The following is a 20970-nucleotide window of genomic DNA, read 5'->3' as shown; positions in this document are numbered from 1 at the left end:
AAATGATGAGGTGACTATGGGATGCTAGCACTTGTTCTTTTTCTTGACTTGAGTGGTAGCCCATAAGTATGTACAGTTTGTGACAGTTAATCAAGTTGTACACTTTGGATTTGTGCACTTTTCTATGCATATGTTGTTCTTCAATAAAAAGTTAAAAACCTATAAGATGCAGCCAAAGCAATAGTTAGAGGTATTTTTATACCCTTAAAGTGGCTATGATAGTCAACACAAAACACTAAAAATTCATGGGACAAGCGTTTGATTTAAGAAACTGTTAAAACAAGTCACAGTTTCTTAAAGATGAAGAAGCTTCCTAATGAAAGATATTAACATTGCAGAAGATGTTAAAGGAATAAAGTTAGTGTTCAAGATCCTGTTTACAATCCTCCTCCAGCAGATTCTTTTAGTCACATTACCTAAGCGTATGGAAACAGGATGTAACAATATATAATGTGTAAGTCCTTTAAAAACTGGAAATGATTCTTCTAAGTCACAGCATGCGAACCACATGGGAGTAAGTAGCCAGGGAGCTTCAGGTTTAGGTGGGCGTTCCTATTTGAAGAAGACAGAAAATGAATAATGATCGACAAAGACAACCACAAAATTCACTTTTACCTTGCCCAAGTGAAAAATCAAGCTCTAATACTATGTTACAAAAACCATTTTCCTAGTAATAAGATATGATCAAATAGAAATGGTGCTGAACCAATTCTACCTGAGGATCTTTGCACAGAAGTGCAATTGATGAAAACTTTTCAGGTTGATATTAACAGAGAGTAAATTGATCAATTAACTGTTAAGTCTATTTTCAGCCTGTTCTCCAACTTCCCAAATCAGTCTTTCTCCATTCCCTAAGTATTCTTATGGTTAACGTCTTTTTTCTAGAGAACCAATCTCCAAATTAGATTCCCAGATGTTCTCACCCCTAGGAAATGAGGAAAGCTGAGCAGTGAAGCAGTATTATTAGTAAGACAAACTGCAATCTCATTCTAGCTGTGATGAGTGTATGTCTAATCCTTTCATGTATTCCTAGAAATTTCTGCAGAGTCTTATGCCGTCTGGCAATATGCCATGACATGTTTACATGTGAGTAAACCGTTTTAAAAGAGACAGTTGAGATTGTAGACTGAAACTAGTTCTTTTATAATTCCCTAAATATTTGCCTGGGGTTCTGTATTAGAGTTTAAAATGAGTTTGAGATATAATTCATACACTAAGCAATTGACACATTAAAATCATACAATCAAAGATCTGATTATAGTCACGGATACAGGCAATCATCACGACAGTCTATTTTAGAACATTTAATCTCCTCAGAAAGATACTATGCACCTTTTAGATATTACTTCCCTTTACCTCAGTACCCCTTTACCAAGGCACTGCTAAACTACTTTTTGTTTCTGCTTATTGAGGACACTTCATGTGAATTAAATTATATAATATGTGACCTTTAGTGATTGGCTTCTTAGCTATCATTTCTTAGAATGTTTTTTCTTATACTTTCTTCTTGTGCTTGTACTCTCACTGAGAGAGGATAGCCGAGAAGGGTGAGGTCTAGGAGAACAGGTCTTCTCAAGGAGACCACAAGGATACACCTGCAGGGTCCTCTCCATGGTGACTCAGCTCTTGGGAATTTGTAAACTTATCTTCCTGAAACTTGGAAATTTCCAAGTTCTGTGAAATTCTGTAGTTCTGTAGGGGCAGGAATAGCATCTCCTGCTTGATTCAAACTGGCCAATGAGAAGGGTACCTGTGGGGTGGAACTTTTTGACTGTCAATAAAAAGGGAAAGACCAAGGCAGTCGGGGGGAGTGCGGCCATTTGGAATTCTTTTATGCGTAAGCTCCCGGCTGGTGAATAAAGCCCTTCCTCTTATAAACGTGGTGTTTGGGTGCTCTTTCTCTCCGTTGGACCTTGTCTTCCTGCAACATCACCACATGTGTGCTGGTGGGTTTAATAGTGTCCCACATTTCTCTGAGGCTTTGTTCATTTTTCTTTGTTCTTTATTCTCTGTTTTTTTTTGCACAGTCTCTACGAATTTATCTTCAAGTTTATTAATTCTTTCAAATCTGCTCCTGAACCCCTCTGGTGAATTTTTCATTTCAGTTATTGTAAATTTAAACTCCAGAATTTCCATTTGGTTCTTTTTAATAATTTGTATCTTTTTATTTATATCCTCAATTTGATGTGATATATCATCCTATGTTCCTTTACTCATTTAAGCATGATTTCCTGTAGTTCTTTGTTCATATTTATAATGTATAATTTAGAAGCTTTGTCTTTTAAATCTCACATTTTGTCAAAATCAAAGGTAGCTTTTGGTGCTTGCTTTTGTATATGAGTCTTACTTTCCTTTTTTTGCACAAAAATTTGTAAAAAATTTTTTATCAGTAATGTTACATTTTAGATTGAGTATCCCAAATCCAAGAGTCTAAAGTCTAAAATGCTCCAAAATCAGAAATGTTTTGAGTGCTGCCCTGTTGCTCAGAGAAAATGCTCACTGAAGCATTTCAGATTTTGAATTTTCAGATTTGGGATGCTCAACCAGTAAGTACAATGCCAATATTAAAAAAATCTGAAAAATAAAATTTAAAATACTTCTGGTTTCAAGCATTTCCAACAGAGAATAAGGGACATTCAAACTATAATGTATTGTAGCAACTCTGAGTTGTAGTGCCCCTCTCCCCAGGACTTGTTATTGTTAATTGCTTATTCCCCTACCTTTTTTTGGCTTATTTGTTTAATGACCAATTGAATTATTTTAGTGGAGTTTCCCTCCCACACAGTGTTAAGACCTGACATTGATCCTTAAAGAGTGCCTCCTTAGGAATGTCCACAGTTACCCTTGGATGATAGTGTTTTTGTCCGGGCTCTTTTTGACAGTCTTCTTTTCCTGACCACATCCTGTCATCAAGCACCACTAATTGTGGGCGAATTGCTCTTTTTTTTCAACAATGCCACAGGGCATAAATTTCTTCCCACACCAAATCAATCAAATTTGGGTTCCATTGAAGGGGTAGTTACTGGGTTAGTGTTCCAGATTTCTTCTGGTCTTAGGCAGGCTTCTCCCATAGTCTTCTGCCAAGCTATCTCTGGGAAACCATTAGCTTATAGTTTAGTCTTTTTGTGTAATGATTCCACCAGTATCCTTTCAATTGCCTTTCATCACAATCTCTGTTGTTCTAGAGAGCATCCTTAGGCTTGAACATTCCTACCCTCTGTTAGAAATAGTCAGTCACTCTGCAAAGAGACAAAGAACTATGTTTCTCCCACCCAGATAAAATCTCCAAGCCAGAGGCATAATAATGTTGCACTTTTCTCAGTCATATTCCCAATCTAGGCACTGAGTAATCCATGGATGTGACTCCTCAGCGTGCCTCTGCCACCGAGGAGCTTGGGAACTGGGACTGATGCTCTGCCCAATGTCAAGCCCCAGTTCCTGCATTAAGGGCTGAGTGGAAGAGGATAAGCCCCTACCTTTTGGCTGCACTCACCTGGAACTTAGCTTCAGCAACAGATAGCTTCAGCAACAGATGGCGCAGCATGACAAATGATGTCTTACCTTTCCCAGGAATATAGCCCTCTAACTAGGAGTGGAGAGTAGGTGGGAGCCTTGTGCTCCGTGCTGTATCAGTCTGTGGTGATTCTTATCTCACTACGCTGGGAACTACTAACTCACTGGTAACTGACAGCATCACTTTCCTGTAGGTGAAGACACAGCTGCTCCAAAGATGCTCTACATGACAAGAACACTGGGAATGCCACCAATGTCACACAACCAGGTGGAGGGAGGTACAGCCTCCTGACTGCCACCTCCCCTCCACTGGGCCACACAGCCAAATGCATGACCTTCGGCCAGCAGAGTCACCATGGAGCATGGGTAGGTGCTTGTGGGCCCTACTAGAGTAACAATCACCATCTAAATATGAAGTAGGTACCTTTTCTAATCCTGCAGAACCTCGGAGAAAGAAATTCCATTCAGCATCGGTTAAGTTTCCTTGCTGACGCATGATCTCAACACAGAGCATAAAGCTGTAGATGAGTTTATGTTGTTCAAAAAGTCCTCTTGAAATGTTGACATAAGCCGTCAGGAGAGTTTGTTCCAGCAGTATGTTCAGGCGCTCTTGTAGATCTTCTTTCTTTACAGAACTTTCAATGGTCGTATTGAACAACTGTGTGAAAAAGAGCACCTATCAATATCGCCAATTTAATTCATTCTCTGGGGAGAAAAAATAACTCCTTCTTGTCCCACCCCCCCTTGCTGCCTATTCAGCGAGGAAAGAGCAGCACAGGGGGTGAATTTGGGGCATCCTCAATCAATGTGATTGGTAGGTTCTGGAAACGGCAACTTCAAGTGAAATGATGTACAGCAGGTCCTTGAATAATGTTGTATTCAACATTGTTTCATTATAGCATTGATGAGGAAAAAACTGGTTTCAGTATATGTCACTTCACTTAAAGTTACAGTTTCCAAGAACTTATCAACAATATTCAGTGAGGGCTAACTGTGCTGTCCTATGAAACAATCTAGAATTATTCCCAAATTAGTATGTAATATTATGTTCTGTGCTCCCCTTTCTCCTCCATGTTTTAGAAATGGAACAATGCCCAACTCTGGACATATTCAAAAGGTATTATGTTGATGTGAGACATAAAACTTGGGGAAAATGGAGGTGAGCTAGCAAGATGAGTTTTTTCATATCTTCAACCACAAGGCAAGATAATGCACTCTTCTTAGCACTTGCCCTGGATAATTCTTAGGGTATTGAAAGAATATGTTAAAATATTTCTCAAAATCTAAGAGAAACAGATTTTAAAGGAGGCATCCACCTTGCTTCCTACCTAGAAACTTTTTTTTTGAGACAGTGTCTTGTTTTGTCACCTTGGGTAGAGTGCCATGGACTCAGCCTAGCTCACACCAACCTTGAACTCCTGGGCTCAAGTTCTCCTCCTGCCTCAGCATCGTGAGTAGCTGGGACTACAGATACCTGCCACCATTCCTGGCTAAAATTTCTATTTTTAGTAGAGATGGTGTCTTGCTTGGCTCCAGTTGGTCTTGAACTCCTGAGCTGAAGCAATCCTCCCGCCTAGGCCTCTCAGAATGCTAGGATTACAGGTGTGAACTCTCACACCTGGCTACTACCTGGGAATTTTGAGAGTTGATCTACTCCAAAGATGCTCTACATGACAAGAACACTGGGAAGGCAGTAGAGATGGTGGCAATAAAGGATTAGGAATGAGAGGGCCAGAGGTAGCTTTACCTATTTCCTATAATGTCTAAGTGGCATGGAAGGAGGACCCCAAAACTCCCAAGGACCACAAGCTGTGAGAGGAAACTGAACTTATGGGCCTGCCTGGAAGTCATGGGGCAGGAGAATCCTGCAACAGAGGCTGCAGGAAGTCCCACCAGGGTTGAGGGGCCTGTGACTGTTGTTTCAGGATCCATAGCCTGAGGGGACAGAGGTAGGAGGTAAGGTAGCTCCTGCCTCTTCCCTGGGATCAAGATACATTGCTCAAGGGGAGATTACATTCAAAAAAATTGGAAGCTAGAAGCTAGGTGAGGACCAAGACAGATAAAGGCCAAGAAGAGAACCTCACTCCTTAGAAATACTGGTCTGCAACTATGGAGGCTTCTCTTTCATCTGCCCCGGCTTTCAACAGGATGGAGAACAAAGGGAAAATAGCCTAACTAGGTCAGTCTCCTAACCAGAAGATAGGTCTCCATTCCCTTGAATTAAAAGGGCTTAGAAGAAGCATATAATTATTGTAGAGAATTGGGGAAGTCCTTGTTAATTCTCCTGAAATTATTGTTGACAAAGGGCAGTAGGGTTGTTCTAACATACTCTGGAGAAAAGAGGATGCAGCTTTCTTTAACAACCTGACACAAAGTAGGGAGGTTAAAGCCCAGTGAAGATGTGATAAGTTTGGTGCCAAAATAAAACAGAGAAAATCTCCAAATGCCCTAGAAAATTATATAGTGAAAAGGAATTATGGATGGGTTTGGTAGAGGGCGTCCTGGCCAGGGTTGTCTTCTACAGACATGTTTGGAATTCTGGTTTCTCTTCTAAACCACAAAACTCCAGAGCTTTGATGACTTATCCTATATCCCTTTTATTTTGTCTCAGCCCAAGATATTTTTAGAATATCTTCACTTTTATTTCTTGTAGATTTTAAAACCTTGAAAAGCATAGATTCCCAAATGCCTAGGATAAGAAAAATGTTACCACAGTCATTTAGGTGGTGTTAAAGGATTTACTAATCCTTACTTTTATTGGCTTTATACCTGCCAACTAAAGGAAGGCAGCAGAGATGTGAGAACTCAAAGTCCTGCCTCTAGGAATTGAGATTTGATCACAGTACAAATGGCTTCTAAAGGCTGCTAAAGCAAAAGCACATCTTGTTGAAAGAGAGCCGATGTACGTCTAAATGACACAACTAGTTTCTCTTAATCCTTTGTTTCTATTCTCTCCTGCAGCTGCAATGGCTGCTGGAACCCCAAATATGTCACAAATCCTAAAAGACTTCCAGCAGAAAAACCAGGCTTGGTCTAGTGTCATATAAAAACTGCTTGGGCCATGTGAGTTGGGTCACACCTGTAATCCTAGCACCGTGGGAGGCTGAGGCAGGTGGATTGCTGGAGCTCATGAGTTTGAGACCAGTCTGAGCAAGAGCGAGAACCTGTCTCTAAAAAATAGTGGGGCATTGCAGCCAGCATCCATAGTCCCAGCTACTTGGGAGGCTAAAGCAAGAGGATTACTTAAGCCCAAAAGTTTGAGGTTGCTGTGAGCTATGACACCACATACTCTATCAAGGGTAAACTCAGTGAGACTTTGTTTCAAAAAAAAAAAAAAAAAAAAGAATTGTTCGAATGTTACAGAGGGATCAAAATAGAGTTCAGTCATAAAACATATGAAGTGTCATATGGTGCTAGACACCATGGTGGATATGGAATGGATGAGGCTTCATTTCTACCTTCTAGTAGTGTAGACTCCACCAGGAAGGAGAAACCCACCACCTAAGACAATGCTGGGTAACCCTGTGCCGTATGAGGCATTATCGAATGTGCTGGATAAAAGGTTGCCAAAACTGTTTGCTACTTTGTTTTCCTTTGAGTGATGGAGTCTAAATCCCTGACTCTCAACTTGAGCTGTCCTTAGTCACTTGATTATCAACAGAAGTGATGCTGCTTGACACCCAAGGCTATGTTGCCGCTTCCACCTTGGTTTCTTTCCATGTTGGCTTTGGGGAGATGCCCTCTTGGAAACCAATTGCCCTATAATGAGAAGCCCTTGAAATGAACGGAGGGTCTATTGGTGATGGTTGGTAAGTCTCACTGTGTAATGAGTGATACAAAACTTGAAGTCTTTAGCAAAATTGACATTTCTTGTTTTAGCTTTGTGACACCAAATTTGCTTTTGGGAGATAATGGAATGCTACAAATAGGACGAGGGGTGACAATAGCCTATTCCCAAGACAGCAGATAAAATTTAACACTGAATATAAGACGAAGTAGAGACACTGAAATAAAAAAAGAAAATCTTACAGTTGTATGGTAAAAGTGGGAAAGGAACAAAGGAAAGAGATCCCTCTAAGTCAAAGGCAGGGGTCAGGGGAGGAAGTAAGACAGGATATTGTACAAAAAGTTCTGAAGAAAAAAACAAAGATAGATAAAGCAATTTGGTTAAAGGTCAGTTCTGTCAGAGATGAGATCCAACACAGAAAACAGTAACATTGGAAAGGAAGCTGAAACACTGGAGAAAGTATAAAGAAATAGCATGGAACTGTGACTCTGAAAAGAATAAGAGAAAGGCAGGCAAGAGGGAAAGCAGCTGGTCAAGGAAGCCGAGAGAAAATGAAATATGCAAATCAGCTTTCTTTCTTCCCTCTACAGGGTGTTGTGGGCACACTGGGCAATTGAATTTTAGGAGACATGGTTTGGAGCTGCTCTTGAGCCACAGGTCTGGACCCAACCTCCTGCAGGACTGTTGAACCTATACTAGACTTGTGGCTTATCTGAAGCAAGAAGTAACTAAACAGGGCATAAATGGAAGCCAAAGAGATCAATCTCACAACAACAACAACGTGTTTACCTGTTTAAAATACTTCAGTGAGTACTGGTACATAGGATCTATTTCTGAGAGGCTTGCAATGACAAAGTACATAACAGAGCCTTGAGTGGCTACTGGCCGATACTTCTCACGCGCCACGTTGATCATCTCCTCAGTGGACTCTGCTTCCTTCAGCCTGATTTTAATGGCACCGGAAGTGATCTGATTAAACATACAACAACAAATTCTTAGAGATCTGCTTCAGTAGTGGGATTTTTGGAATGTATCCAGTTAGGTCTAGGAAAGAAATAAGGATGGAATGAGTTAATGATCATAACAAGGTGATACCCAGATGGAACGACTGAGTCTCAGGACTCAGTGACTGAGCTGACCTCCTTTCCTTCCAGAGTTAGGATGGGGCAGAGGGAGAGGCAATACAAGTAGCTCTAAATAAACTGGAGGAGTACTTCTCTGAGACCTGATTGGCGTTACTTCTGAAAAGGAAACACTAACACATTACATTCCCTATCTTCCTCATGAGCCATAATGAAAGAAGGTGCCATAATGAAAGAAGGTGTGAAGGGAGAAGGGGTATGCAGGAAAATATCCAAAGGCGGGCAGAGAGAAGCTGGAAGGACATGGTACCACATGGCACCCTGGAATAACACACGATAATATTGTTCTTTGCCTAGAATTCCCAGGTGTAGGCATATGGAAACCTGAAGACAAAAGTTGTTGTTTGTGAAGGGTTATAAACCTAAGTGAGTCTGAGAAGTTTTCAAGTTTTTTTTGGTTTTCTACATTTTGGCCAATGGGCTTTCCAAGATTCTGTCTTGTGTCTCTGTGTCTCTCTTTCTATTGCTGTCTGTCCCTGCCTCCTCCCCCACCTCTCACCATCTTTCAATTGTGGATATCCCCAGATCAAGTGATTCTTTGTCTCTAGAAAGTCAAAGGGTCTAGGGCAGGTGCCATGAAAAATCACCGTGGGAACTGGCTGCTCAGTATTCCCACCATTGGAGGGAGAGCTAAAGGGAACCATCAAGTTTCTGACTAGACCAGGGTTCCCGGTAGAAATATGTGAGTCACATACAGAATCATTAATTTTATAAATTTATTAAAGATTAAAAGAAATAAGTGAAACTAATTTTAACAACATATTTTATTTAACCCAATATAATTAAAATATACCAACATTAAACACATATAAAAGTTATTGAGATATTTTTATTTATTAAATTTTTTGTTTAGATTAAGCCTTTGAAATGTGATGTGCATTTTACACTAACAACACATCTTAATTCAGTGTAGCCACATTCCAAATGCTCAGTAGTTACATATGTGTAGTGGCTACCTACCATACTGAAGAGTGTGAGTCTAGACAGTCTACCCCAGCCCACCAGGAAAGGGAGGGGAGCGATTCAGTGCAGAGACTGTTTCTAGGAGTCAGAAGTTTCAAACTCTCCCTGTAGTGACTACTTAGGAACCTGGGGTGGGGGTGGGGTGGAATACAGCGTAGAGTTAAGTGAGAAAACCCAATCTCAATTCTGGACTCGACTAAAGCTTTTGCATGTGAGTAAAAAAAGGAAGTTGGTATGAGAACAACTCATGAAGACCCACTGGCAAAGAATTCTTTATTCTTTATGGTGCATAAGGCACTGATAATGTAAGAACCCAGAACTAAAGAGAAAGTAAAGCAGATCACTTTCTTCTTTTTGCCAGAGAATACACCTCATTTGAGTTTGGTGACCACTTATAGACATTATACCATAGACACTTGGGGCTTCAGTGGTAGTTAGAGAATATGCAACTTATTTTTCAGTAAGCGTCCCAGAAGTTGAGAGGAATATAAAGTATAGGCAGGAGGTAGCAGGAAATGCCACCGAGAGTCATTGGTTCTCTCTCTTCTCTAGAGAAAAAATGTCTCCAAGAAACTCCTTGCAAACAAATAAAGAAACCAACCTACAGATAAAGATGGCAGTCATCACACATGTATCTACCTTCACTCCCTATTGAAACTACAGTAAAATAACAGGAAAGGGGTTTAAAAACAGTGTAAACCCGCCTGTGGCTCAGTGAGTAGGGCGCCGGCCCCATATGCCGAGGGTGGCGAGTTCAAACCCAGCCCCAGCCAAACTGCAACAAAAAAATAGCCGGGCGTTGTGGCGGGCGCCTGTAGTCCCAGCTGCTCGGGAGGCTGAGGCAGGAGAATCGCGTAAGCCCAGGAATTAGGGGTTGCTGTGAGCCGTGTGACGCCACGGCACTCTACCGAGGGCAGTACAGTGAAACTCTGTCTCTACAAAAAAAAACAAAAAAAACAAAAAACAAACAAAAAAAACAGTGTAAACCCACAAACATGGCAGAAATAGGAGAGGAAATAGCAACAAGTTTTGGGAGCTGGAAAGCAGACAGAAAGGTAGTACTGGCTTAGCAGATCCACCAAAATAATTTTTAGCTAGCAAAAGAGGAAATCCAAGAACTTCCCCAGTTTATAAAATAAAGTCCTCCTTAAAGGATTAGGAATTAGTCTCAACAAACACTGCTGGGAGTGGGAAAGACCTAAAATAAGAACTAGCTGTTAAAACCCCCAGGTTATATGCCCCACATCACTCCCTCTCAGGGGATTGTTCCTTTCTCACTCTGCAGAATGACACATGTTTCCTGTTGGAGAAAGAAGGGTTTTTTGATGGAAAGAAAGAAGTTGAGAGCCAGGTTCCATACTGAAACAGTGATCGGGTGGATGCTGAGGACCTGTCCTCCTCCCTCTTCTCAGCCTCCAAATACTTGCAGCCAGATTTCTACCCTTAGGCAATGTCAACTTGAATGTCTGGCTAGGACCAGGGTATATTTATAGTGGGAGGCCAAAGGCTAGGAAGGGATGTGTTTATATGTGTGTCAGAGGTATAGACACAGTGCAGTTGCCTCTATGAAAGGAGAAGGCAAGAAATGCTGTTTCTCACAAGCTTCATAGAAATATTTCATTCTTTAAACAGTTTGCATACAAAACACTGCTAAAAAATAAAAATAAATGGGTTAACAACCAACTACCAGGAATGAAAAACCCAAAGAAGAATGAATGAAATGAGGTTAAAGAGATCTGTGAACAAACAAGCAAAAATGAGAGGTGAAAGAAGTGAGGGACCCAGAATTCCTCATTTATTATTGCTTCGCTACAGAGATCACAAGGGACTGTAGGACATAAAACCCTTGGAAACCATTTTTAATGTAAACAAAGGCAAATGGCATAACCTTCTGTGCTCCTTGCCTAATAAAATCAAATAGATTTTTTAGCAAATTATTTTCTGTCTCTCATAAATGGATGAAAACCATTTTATTAGTACACCCTTCATGATGGTTTGACTCTGAGAAATAATTTACTGATGAATTACAACTATCAACACATTTTATTAAACGCCAATTGGGTGCATCCACCATGCTTAACCCTTGGAGAAGAAATATCAAAATGAATTATTTATAGATTCCTACTGTTCAGAACTTAACAACCTAACAAGAGATAAGACATATAATTGGATAACTATGACATAAGATAAACAGTGACAAGTGCTAGCTAGAACAGAGATTCAGATCAAGAACTATAGGGGGAGGAAGATATTAATTCCAGTTGGAAACACAGGGAGATTTCCTGCAGGGGGTGACATTAATGTGAGTTTTATTATAAGCATGTTTGTTCCTTTCAACTTGTATCGTCTCCCAGTTTGTTACATTACATGCTTTATTTAAAACATGCAGATGAGAGGAGCCACTGTCTACAGTTTCTCCAAGTCCCTTTGGTTGATGAGGATCCCTGAGGGCCAGGTATACTCTATGTGTTAGGTAGTTAGTTAGAAATCTGGCTCTCTTGGGGAAGGAAGACAAGGGCAGGGGCCCCAGGTCTCCATCCAGGTACCACCCACTTTAATTCTGTCCCAAGTGATTGCTTACACCTGGGGAGGAGGGAATTTACTATCAATCTACCAATTAGACTTAGCCAGCCAATGGTAAAAGGGTGTAGAAGACTCTCTAGCCCCTGGGCCTAGCAACAGGTACAATAGAGTCCTAAAGGTGACCTACAACAGCCTTAAGACTAATTATCATGTCATTAGTTTAAATCTATATGTGGTCCACACTCCACCAATGGGCTCTCAGAGAGGCTCATGGGAGGTCTGTATGTGTAGTTAGACTCTGCTTCCAAGGTGACCTCTGAACCACAAGGTAGACCCAACTCAGACAGTATAAAATAGCAGTGCCGGCCATAACCCAGGCCTCTTTGCCTACTTGCTATGAGAGTGGAGGCCTGCTCTCTGTCTACTGTGAATGCATTTTGCTTTGTAAACTTTCTTACTCTGTAAACCTATCTTTCTGTTTCTCAAAAACTATTGTTTCACACTTGCCTTACTTTGGGATGTCTGGTCATTTTCAACCAAGAGTGTTCTAAGAACTGAGGACAGCTGCCTGAAACCCCGATATTTTAGGATGCAGAAAGCTACATTGAAACCCAACATGTGTGTACTCCTGGAAACCCAAGGTATTCCCCATTCTCGCTTTAAAAGCCCTTGCAGCACCTGCAAAGGCTGTAACTCTAACTTTTGAAGTAATACTCCTTCTATAATTACTTAAAGTATCTTATTTGCCTTTGAATCCTGGAGTGTGTCAATAAGTTCTTCATTGTCCAGAATATTCCCTTCAGATGTAAAGAGCATTTTCAGGATTTTGTCTTCGATATTTTTCAGCTGGTTTTTATCAGTGTTGATCCTCACAATGAGCTTGATTCTTTGTTCTTCCAATTCAGGTTTTTCAAGTCGCACCACATCACTGGAACAAAAGTTGAAACACCTAAATTATTTGTCAGTGCCCTACGGTTGATCCTATTTTTCTTTCGTTGTTTGTAGTTGTTCTTATTCTGAATACTATTTAGCTGAGTATTAATACTACTTACTAGCCAAATCCAAATGCAGTGTCTCTTTTGCTGGGTTTACACCTTGGCTTTACACTGAACCACACATCAGTTCTGATTCTCTATCTTGTGTTTCAGAGACCTGTACCCTACCACAGTGCCTAAACCTTCTGCTCATCACTTAGGAAAACCTGCTTAGTGCCTGATCTCTCTAATCATCCAGTTTGTCTATAATGCTTGTCAAGCTGAAAATGGTGCCTGGAATGTGCTTTTTGTATCAACATGGGAGATTCTGAAATTCTAATATCTCCATAAACCAATTCTTGGTTGCATATGAAAAAGGGACCTTACCTCGAGGCACCTTTGTCTAAACATGTGAACTTTCACCATCTTTCACTTTCACTTCTTTCATAATTTGTTCTTAGCCTCTGTTTGCAGGAGCTGGTTTTACATAGATTATATCTTTTAATTCTTTGTATGCTCTGGTGAGGTGTGCACTGTTGTTATCATTCTCAGGTTGCAAATGAGCAAACAGACCAGCTATGAGAGGCACCTGGGTCTGCTGATGCCATGTTGCCTCATGTAAGAATTCATCATTTATTTTTATGTACATGCTGAATTTAGACACCTTAGGATTATTATATGAAGAATATAGGAAATCATCACCTCAAATTCAATTGTTCACGAAAGTTTTTCAGAAGAGTTTAAAGGACTGTTAAGATATAGCTCAGGAAACAGCATGAGAGAAGCATGAATTAAATTAAGCAGTTAGGAATCCAAAGGGACTGCCAAGAAGTCTGCGAGGATGAGTTAAAATTTCTGGAAGAAGAAAAAAAAAGACAGAAGGAGATGGGCTGTCGGGTTGGTTGAATGGAATTCCTTGAACCTGAAAAAGGGCCTCATCTCCCCCAGAGGCACTGCAGCATTGTGGCTGACAGTCTCCAGAAGGCAGGGTGGTGCTCAAGGTCATGAGAATCTGGAGGAAATCATGAGTACTTGAATGCAATAAGCATCATTATCTGTCTAGAAGCTCTGCAGAGCAGAGGACAACTGAATAGGTGATGGTTTGTCAGAACACGGGCAGACTGAACTCCATCCTAATTCTATTCCCTTTCCAATGTCATCAGTCTAGGAGAAATAGCAGGGCATTCCTCACCCTGTTACTGAATCTCAGCATTTCCCTGCTTTCATCAGGGAAGTCTCCTTCTTGTTCCTGGCAGCCTAACCTGCTGACAGCTTAGTGACACAGCTAAACTCACTATGCATAGGAATAAACTGGTATGCAAAATGGTCAGACATGTCCTTAGAACATGTCCACAAAATGTGGTGAGATACTCTAATTTGAAGAAGTTAACCTAACAGAAGTTAAGCAGGTTAGCAGCTGGTGGAATAATTACTAAAAGAAACAAGAGAGTAAGACTTAAGGTCATTAATGATAACAAGAGTAAGTCAGGATGTAAGTCAGGATAATCTTGACTTGAACATAAAGAATATCTCTTTTGAAGATAGGTCTGGATTATATTTTCTTTCAAAGTCAATAAATACACATGCACACCTATTGTTTTGCATGGTACATGGCTGCTTATTTTCTGGATAGCCTTAATTATTTATATTTTAGATATTTATATAAAATGTACCTTTAATAATATATTGAATATATATAATTAGCTCTTAGTCTACATCAATGATATTATTTTAATAAATATTTCAAAAATTTTGCCTACTGAACCTCTTGGTTAGTTCAGATGATTAATATTAACATTTCATAATCCCATTTTGAGAAATGGGGATTTAATCACGTAGAGAATATATGAAAGGAGGATATTTATTTTTTTAAAGTGGACAAATGTATGCATAGTTAAATATGCTAAGAAAACATCTAGAGGCCAGGGAATAGGAATGAATATATTTGGGGTAGCTGTTTTTTTAAAGCACAGGACAATGAGTTTCTAGGAACAACAGAACGACTGACTTGCTCAAGACTGGAAATCCTAGTGCAGGGAAGAGGCTGGGCTGGGCTGTCAGCCAGGCCCAGACATTGGGTGGGGACTAATGGACCCCAATCTCCTTATGAGAAGACTATGAGCAAGACCAGGGGCTGTGAGCAACTGGAAATGGTAAAGAACTTGACTGTTTATTCATATCTGTTTGATTGAGGTTTTAAGTGTGGGACTTTTACACATTAAAATTTTTTCTTTAAAAAAATTAAAATTTCCAAACAAAATATTAGGGCTTATGGGCTTTCCCCCTTATCATCCCCTCTGTCTTTTACCTTAACAACTGGTCCTCCAGACCTGATTTAGTTACCGTGAAATTGATGATGGTAACTTTAATGCATACCTGGAAGAGAAACACGGAAAACATAAAAATGCTTCAGTGCAGACTGATAAAATAAGAAGGGCTTTCTTTACTAGAACATGGCTCACTGTTTCTCAGGTGGATGTATCTCAGGTGTAATTTCATGTGGGCACCCCACCCCCACCTCGCATCAAGAATAATGTGTCTTACCAAATCTTAATATGATTTTTCCTGGTAGTATGAGTGGCAATCTTGTTCCTTACAGTTACTTTATTCTACGTGGTGTTTCAAAGAAGCAGTATTTTAGAATCAATAGCTTCAGTTCAAATTGAGCTGACCCTTTAGTTTATATGAGTTTAGATAAAGCCTTTCATGCATCCTGATCTTTAGTTCCTGATATTTAAAAAATTGGGATAATGATAGGAATGCTCCTAGGGAAGCTATGAACACTAAATTAGATAATAAAATCATTTAATTGTAGTGACTTGTAATAGTGTGCCCTTGTTAAAAAGAAGCTATTATTGATAATAAATAGAGCTTTATATATTTTGTCTCTTCATAAAATTTTTATGAAAAGTTGTTATTATATCATATTTTGACATCACTTAAATAAATTAATAAAAAACAACAAATATAATGAATTGTTTCTATTTTTTAAATTAAAAAAACATTCAGAATAATTAGGGGTACACACGTTTTATTTATATACTTTGTTTTTGCACAGGGCGAATCAAAGTTATGCATATAAGTGTGCCCTTCTGCTAGACAATGTGCACTGTACCCAATAGGTGTGAATTTACTCATTTCTCCCCTGCAGCTTGATTTTCATTGAGATTTACTTGATTTACATATGTGCACTTGAAAAAATATGGAACTTTTCATGATTTTGCATGTCATCCTTGAGCAGGGGCCATGCTAATCTTACCTGCATTGTTCCAGTGTTAGTATATGTGCTGCCAAAGTGAGCACTAGGAGTGTTTGAGTGCCATATACTTTACACATGTTATAAACCCTTGAAGTAGGCTTTGTCTCCACATTAGAGTTGATTGACTTGGGGATCCTGGACATGGAATACTTTCCCCATAGTCACAAAGCTGGAGTTGGGTCTTGTATGCAATGCTCCCTCTCAAAAGTTACATAACTGAGAAAGCAAAGATTGCAAGTTGACTCATTGGTCACTTCCTAAACTCTGAAATGGGAATCCTGGCGGTGGCTGTGGAAATAAGCTCCTCCTGGCTGACAAGGAATTTCTTTAAAAATTGTGTCAATTTCATTCAGCGTGAACACATCTAGTGAAAAGTGAATACATCTAGGGAAAACAGATAACTATGAGAAATTCAGTAACTTAAATGAAAGTGACACTCTTTGGGATGGTATAGCTGAAGATTTTTTTTTTTGGGTGGTGGTGGTGAAGGGGTAAGATTCAGATGTGAAATCAATTTCTTCCCTAGGCAAGAGCCTGCAGAGCACTCAGATATACCTGAAGCTGGGGCAGCCCCTGGGCATGTAGGGGTGAGCAGCCAGGATTACCCCCCATGAGAGAGGGAATGGAGTCCTAGCTGTCTGCATTTCTGTTGCAACTGTCTTGGGATCTGTAGCACTAGAGTAGGAGTTCTTCTGGCTCAAGGACATATGTTTGGAGTGGAACTCTCATAGGTGCCTTCAAAGCGTCTAAGAGCATGAGGAAGAGGACAAATGCCCCCACCACTCAGAACTCTTAAGTATATGGACAGACACTGGATATTTGGATCATGATTCTCTGATGTTGCCCTGTCACCAGAGTTTTCAAGTGGGTAACCTCTTCATTTTGGGGAGTATATGCTATGGATATTTGTATACTTAACTGTTGATCCTCCCCATGAACTCTTAGTTAAGCTTGGACTCATCATCCATGATGACAGGGGCTAAAACAGTCCTTGCTGAAGGAGACAGCAGAGAGGAGAGAAGGGAGTGGCACCCCGAGTTTGTGTGTCATGGCTGTGAATAGGAGGAGAGGTGCAGGGTGGTGTGAGACATGGTGTGGCCTGAAGCCTGAGTAGGCAGGGGATTAGGTCCTAACTAGAAAGCCAGGAGAAGGGGGACTGGAATCAGAAGAGAAGCAGAAGTAGAGGATGGTAGAACGAAGGAAGGAGCGAAAGGGAAGAGGGAGAAACAGCTGTTCTCTCCACATGGGAACCCACCAAACTCCAGAGACTCATCACACCTCGATAATCCAGGTAGGCTGAGAACTCCATACCAGTAGCTCATACCTCAGGCAGATAGTGGGGATTTGGCATTTTGGTTGTCATATAGAACCTGAAGCTTTTGTCATAATCAATGTCCGAGTCTCCCAGGCGAATGAGTAGTCGGCCACCACTGATGAAAGTTTGTTTCAAAAGAATGGGTTCTAGAGCTGGATCCAAGGTTTCCTTGAGCTTAAAAATTAAAACAAATCAAGACAAAGCCAAGCAATTAAAATGGATGACATCAATTTCTCAACATTCTTTAGTTCTCAAAATTTACTGTGAATGAAATGATAATTTCAGTGATCTTATTGTTAGCTTCCTTATACTACATCTAACAGCTCATATCGTCCAGTGGTTATTTTGTTAATAATCTAAGAAAATAAGAGCGCATGATGACAATACATCCACTTAGAATAATCTTACACTTTATTCATCCCCATGTAAGCTAAGAAGAGAGACTGGGTGGATTAAGCCACTGCAGGGTGGCCTTCAACAGGCCCCATTCAAATGAAGATCTGTTCATTTTCATGGTTGTTTTTAAGAAAAAAGTCAAGGGTTGGCACTGGATTTGGCCCTCTGCTAGCTGTTTTTATATGACTCTTGAGCTAAGAATCATTTTTATCTTTATAAAGGGTTGTAAAAACATAAATAACCACCCCCCAATCAAAACAAAACAAAGAAGAATATGCACAGAGAATGGATGAAATCTGTAAAAGCTAAAATATTTACTACCTGGCTCTCTATAGAAAAAGTTTGTGAATCCCTAATCTACCTCCTCGTTATGCTTTTTTCCCCTCAAAGCAAATCTGACAAGCACTTGGGCATGCAGACGTTGTCAAGGGACCCCATCAGGAGCATCTGTATGTTAGCATGTACATGATAGGGTCCTGTGGCCCAGGGGCTTTCAGAATTTGATTGTAATCCATAGTAAATAAATCGATTTCACATTGTCTTAAGAATTTACATGTCCTCTACCCACACATGTAAATTCTTAAAACAAAAATTTGTAAGATAAGTTTTACTCTTATCCGTGATATAATTTTATGGTTTTAAAAATTGTTTCATTAAAAAATTCTGACAAATATGTTGGAAGATGAAGTTTGAAATCACCCTAGTAAATGTAGAAAGCGGCAAGGTGCATAATGCTAATGATCCCCAAGTTACAGAGAGCAGGGAAGGCCAAGTCAGATTGTCCTGTTCCTGGCTGTAGCCCTGACGAAGGCCCACCTCCACTTCCATGAGGCGTATGCTACATGAGTTAAAAGGCTCTTCTGTCCAGGGACAGACTATCATATAAAGTTTTTTGTCCACTGCTATGAAAGAGGAATTCTTCAGCGCTTCCTGTGGCATGAAGTAAACCTGGGGTCAGGAATCCAGTTTGGGGCAAAAATTATTGTGCCAAAGATTTCCAGAGGCCTCATCCTCTCCTATGACTTCAAGATTTGAGGGCCTAGGATCTATTACAGAAGCATCCCTGTGTTGATCAGGGCCAAAGTTTGGCCACATGGAGCCTTCTTGTGCTCTTTGTGGCTCTAGTGAGGAGTATGGCAACTTGCTGGAGATAATCTAGGCAGGGAAGGATATTCAGTTTATGTAACCTTTCTATACCTCAGTTTCCTCATTGACAAAATGAGATAATTATAGTAACTACCTTGTAAGGTTGTGGTGAGGATTTTAAGTGAACATACATAAAATATTGAGAACAGAGTCTGGCAGGTAGTGATCACTCAATAAATGTTAGCTAACACTGACATAGTAATTATTACTTCTAGTTACCCTGCAGGTGCTGCAGCTGAGCTGCCCCAGGACAATGGTCTTTTCTGAGCTTCCTGTCTTTCTGCTGAAGCAGAGGCACTGCTAGGCATCATTAAACTGAGATTCAGCTCAAGGCTCACACTTTGGCTCACTCAGTCTTCTCTTTTTGGGAAATAAACCATGATCACTGACCAGTCTCTTGTGTCCATGGCTTTTGCACATGTTGTTCCCCTTACCTGGCAAGCCCTTCTTGGTGAGCCTGTCACAAGGCTAAACTCATTACCTAGATCACAGCTTTAATGTTACGCCCTCTGGTCACTCATCTAATTTGGTCAGGGTCCTATCCCTCCCATTGTTGGCCATCTGAGCCACCTGCTTACTTCTTTAAAGCCCCTATCACAAGCTCTTTTCTTCATCCTCTCTTTCATTTTTTCTTTCTCTGTGTACTGTCTCTGTCCACAACTCAATTGTAAGCCATTTGAGGACAGAAACCAAATCTATATTGTGTGCCACTGGCTTATAAATAATGTTTGTTGAATGAGTGGACAATTTCTAAAACATCCATTCTTGTAGTGATATGCAAAGGGAGCATCTAGACGCAACAAAACCCCCAAGTTCATTCTTATCAGTCATCACTTAATCTAGTTCTGACCTATGTCCAAGTAAAACATAACATTTATACCCACTGGAAAGTTTTACTGGCTTCACATCCTTAGTGTCTATGAATAGCTCCTGACCACTTTGAATTTTTAGGGCACCTGACCATCAAAGGTAGACTCAGTGGTTCTCAACCTGTGGGTCGCGACCCCTTTCGGAGTCAAACAACCCTTTCACAGGGGTACCCTAAATAAATCCTGCATATCAGATATTTACATTAAAATTCATAATAGTAGCAAAATTACAGTTATGAAGTAGCAATGAAAATAATTTTATGGTTGGGGGTCACCACAATATGAGGAACTGTATTAAGCGGTTGCAGCATTAGGAAGTTTGAGAACCACTGGGCTAGAGTGAGATCTGTGAATTGGCATTGTCAGAAAACAGAGGCCCTCCTTCCTGACCCCAAACCATGTCTGAAAGTCCGTAGATTGCTCCCTACCCCTCTGTTCCTCACATATGATAGATAATGTATTGTTTAAGAAGCAAAGAACTGTTTCGACCGATTTGACAATAGAGTTGTCTGATGTCTGTAGCATGAGGCAAATGTTGTCTATATAGAATTCCAGAGATGATGTGAAAGTTGGGAACTAACAGGAGAAAATAAAGTGGAAAGCAAACCTCTTCCAGTAAGACAGGTAAACCAAGTCGGATTGAATTTTCAAGTATTCGTAAGAAATTACTGTCTGTAAGCTTAATGATCTTTAAACCATTTCTGCTTTCCTTATTCCTTATCCAACGGTTGGCCTGTATGAGAAAGCACAGAGCAGGACATTTGCATTTGAATATAATAAATGGCTAGAAAGTAAAAGCTTTAGAATAAAGTTTAGAAATTTTATCTGGAAATAGATTTAAAATATAAAAATAAAATAAAACAAAATCTTCCACCCCCAATAAAGACACCTTTGAAGCTCACTGTTTATAACTCTTCTCTTTACTCAAACCTAGAACAAATAAAGAAAAAAGCCCACGTGTGCAGTACTCAAGTGTGTCTGCCTTGCTTCCTGATGGCTGCCTTTGCAATTCCTATTTAGTCCCATCTGATCCACAGATGAAGGGACTCAGATAATGGGATTCTGTAAATTCCAGGCAGGCTT

General features: G+C 40.1%; 1 protein-coding gene and 1 non-coding gene across 2 annotated transcripts in view; both read right to left on the bottom strand.

The window, feature by feature from the left end:
• The window catches only part of DNAH6 (dynein axonemal heavy chain 6), a 381781-nt gene that overhangs the window by 79420 nt on the left and 281391 nt on the right, over positions 1 to 20970 (bottom strand). Inside the window, exons 56-62 of the mRNA XM_053587707.1 lie at positions 20495 to 20620; positions 17486 to 17650; positions 15211 to 15278; positions 12676 to 12856; positions 8090 to 8269; positions 3938 to 4171; positions 417 to 552 (exon numbers count right to left, since the gene is read on the bottom strand). Coding sequence (XP_053443682.1) covers positions 417 to 552; positions 3938 to 4171; positions 8090 to 8269; positions 12676 to 12856; positions 15211 to 15278; positions 17486 to 17650; positions 20495 to 20620 — 1090 coding nt within the window. The remainder of the gene's footprint in view (positions 1 to 416; positions 553 to 3937; positions 4172 to 8089; positions 8270 to 12675; positions 12857 to 15210; positions 15279 to 17485; positions 17651 to 20494; positions 20621 to 20970) is intronic.
• LOC128585128 (U6 spliceosomal RNA) lies at positions 16099 to 16205 on the bottom strand. The gene has a single exon (XR_008379873.1). It is a non-coding gene; the product is annotated as a U6 spliceosomal RNA (small nuclear RNA).

The sequence above is a fragment of the Nycticebus coucang genome, chromosome 4, assembly GCF_027406575.1.
Source record: "Nycticebus coucang isolate mNycCou1 chromosome 4, mNycCou1.pri, whole genome shotgun sequence".
Lineage (NCBI taxonomy): Eukaryota > Metazoa > Chordata > Mammalia > Primates > Lorisidae > Nycticebus > Nycticebus coucang.
The sequence above is the reverse complement of the archived record's forward strand: the minus strand, read 5'-3'. Positions and strand labels throughout refer to the sequence as shown.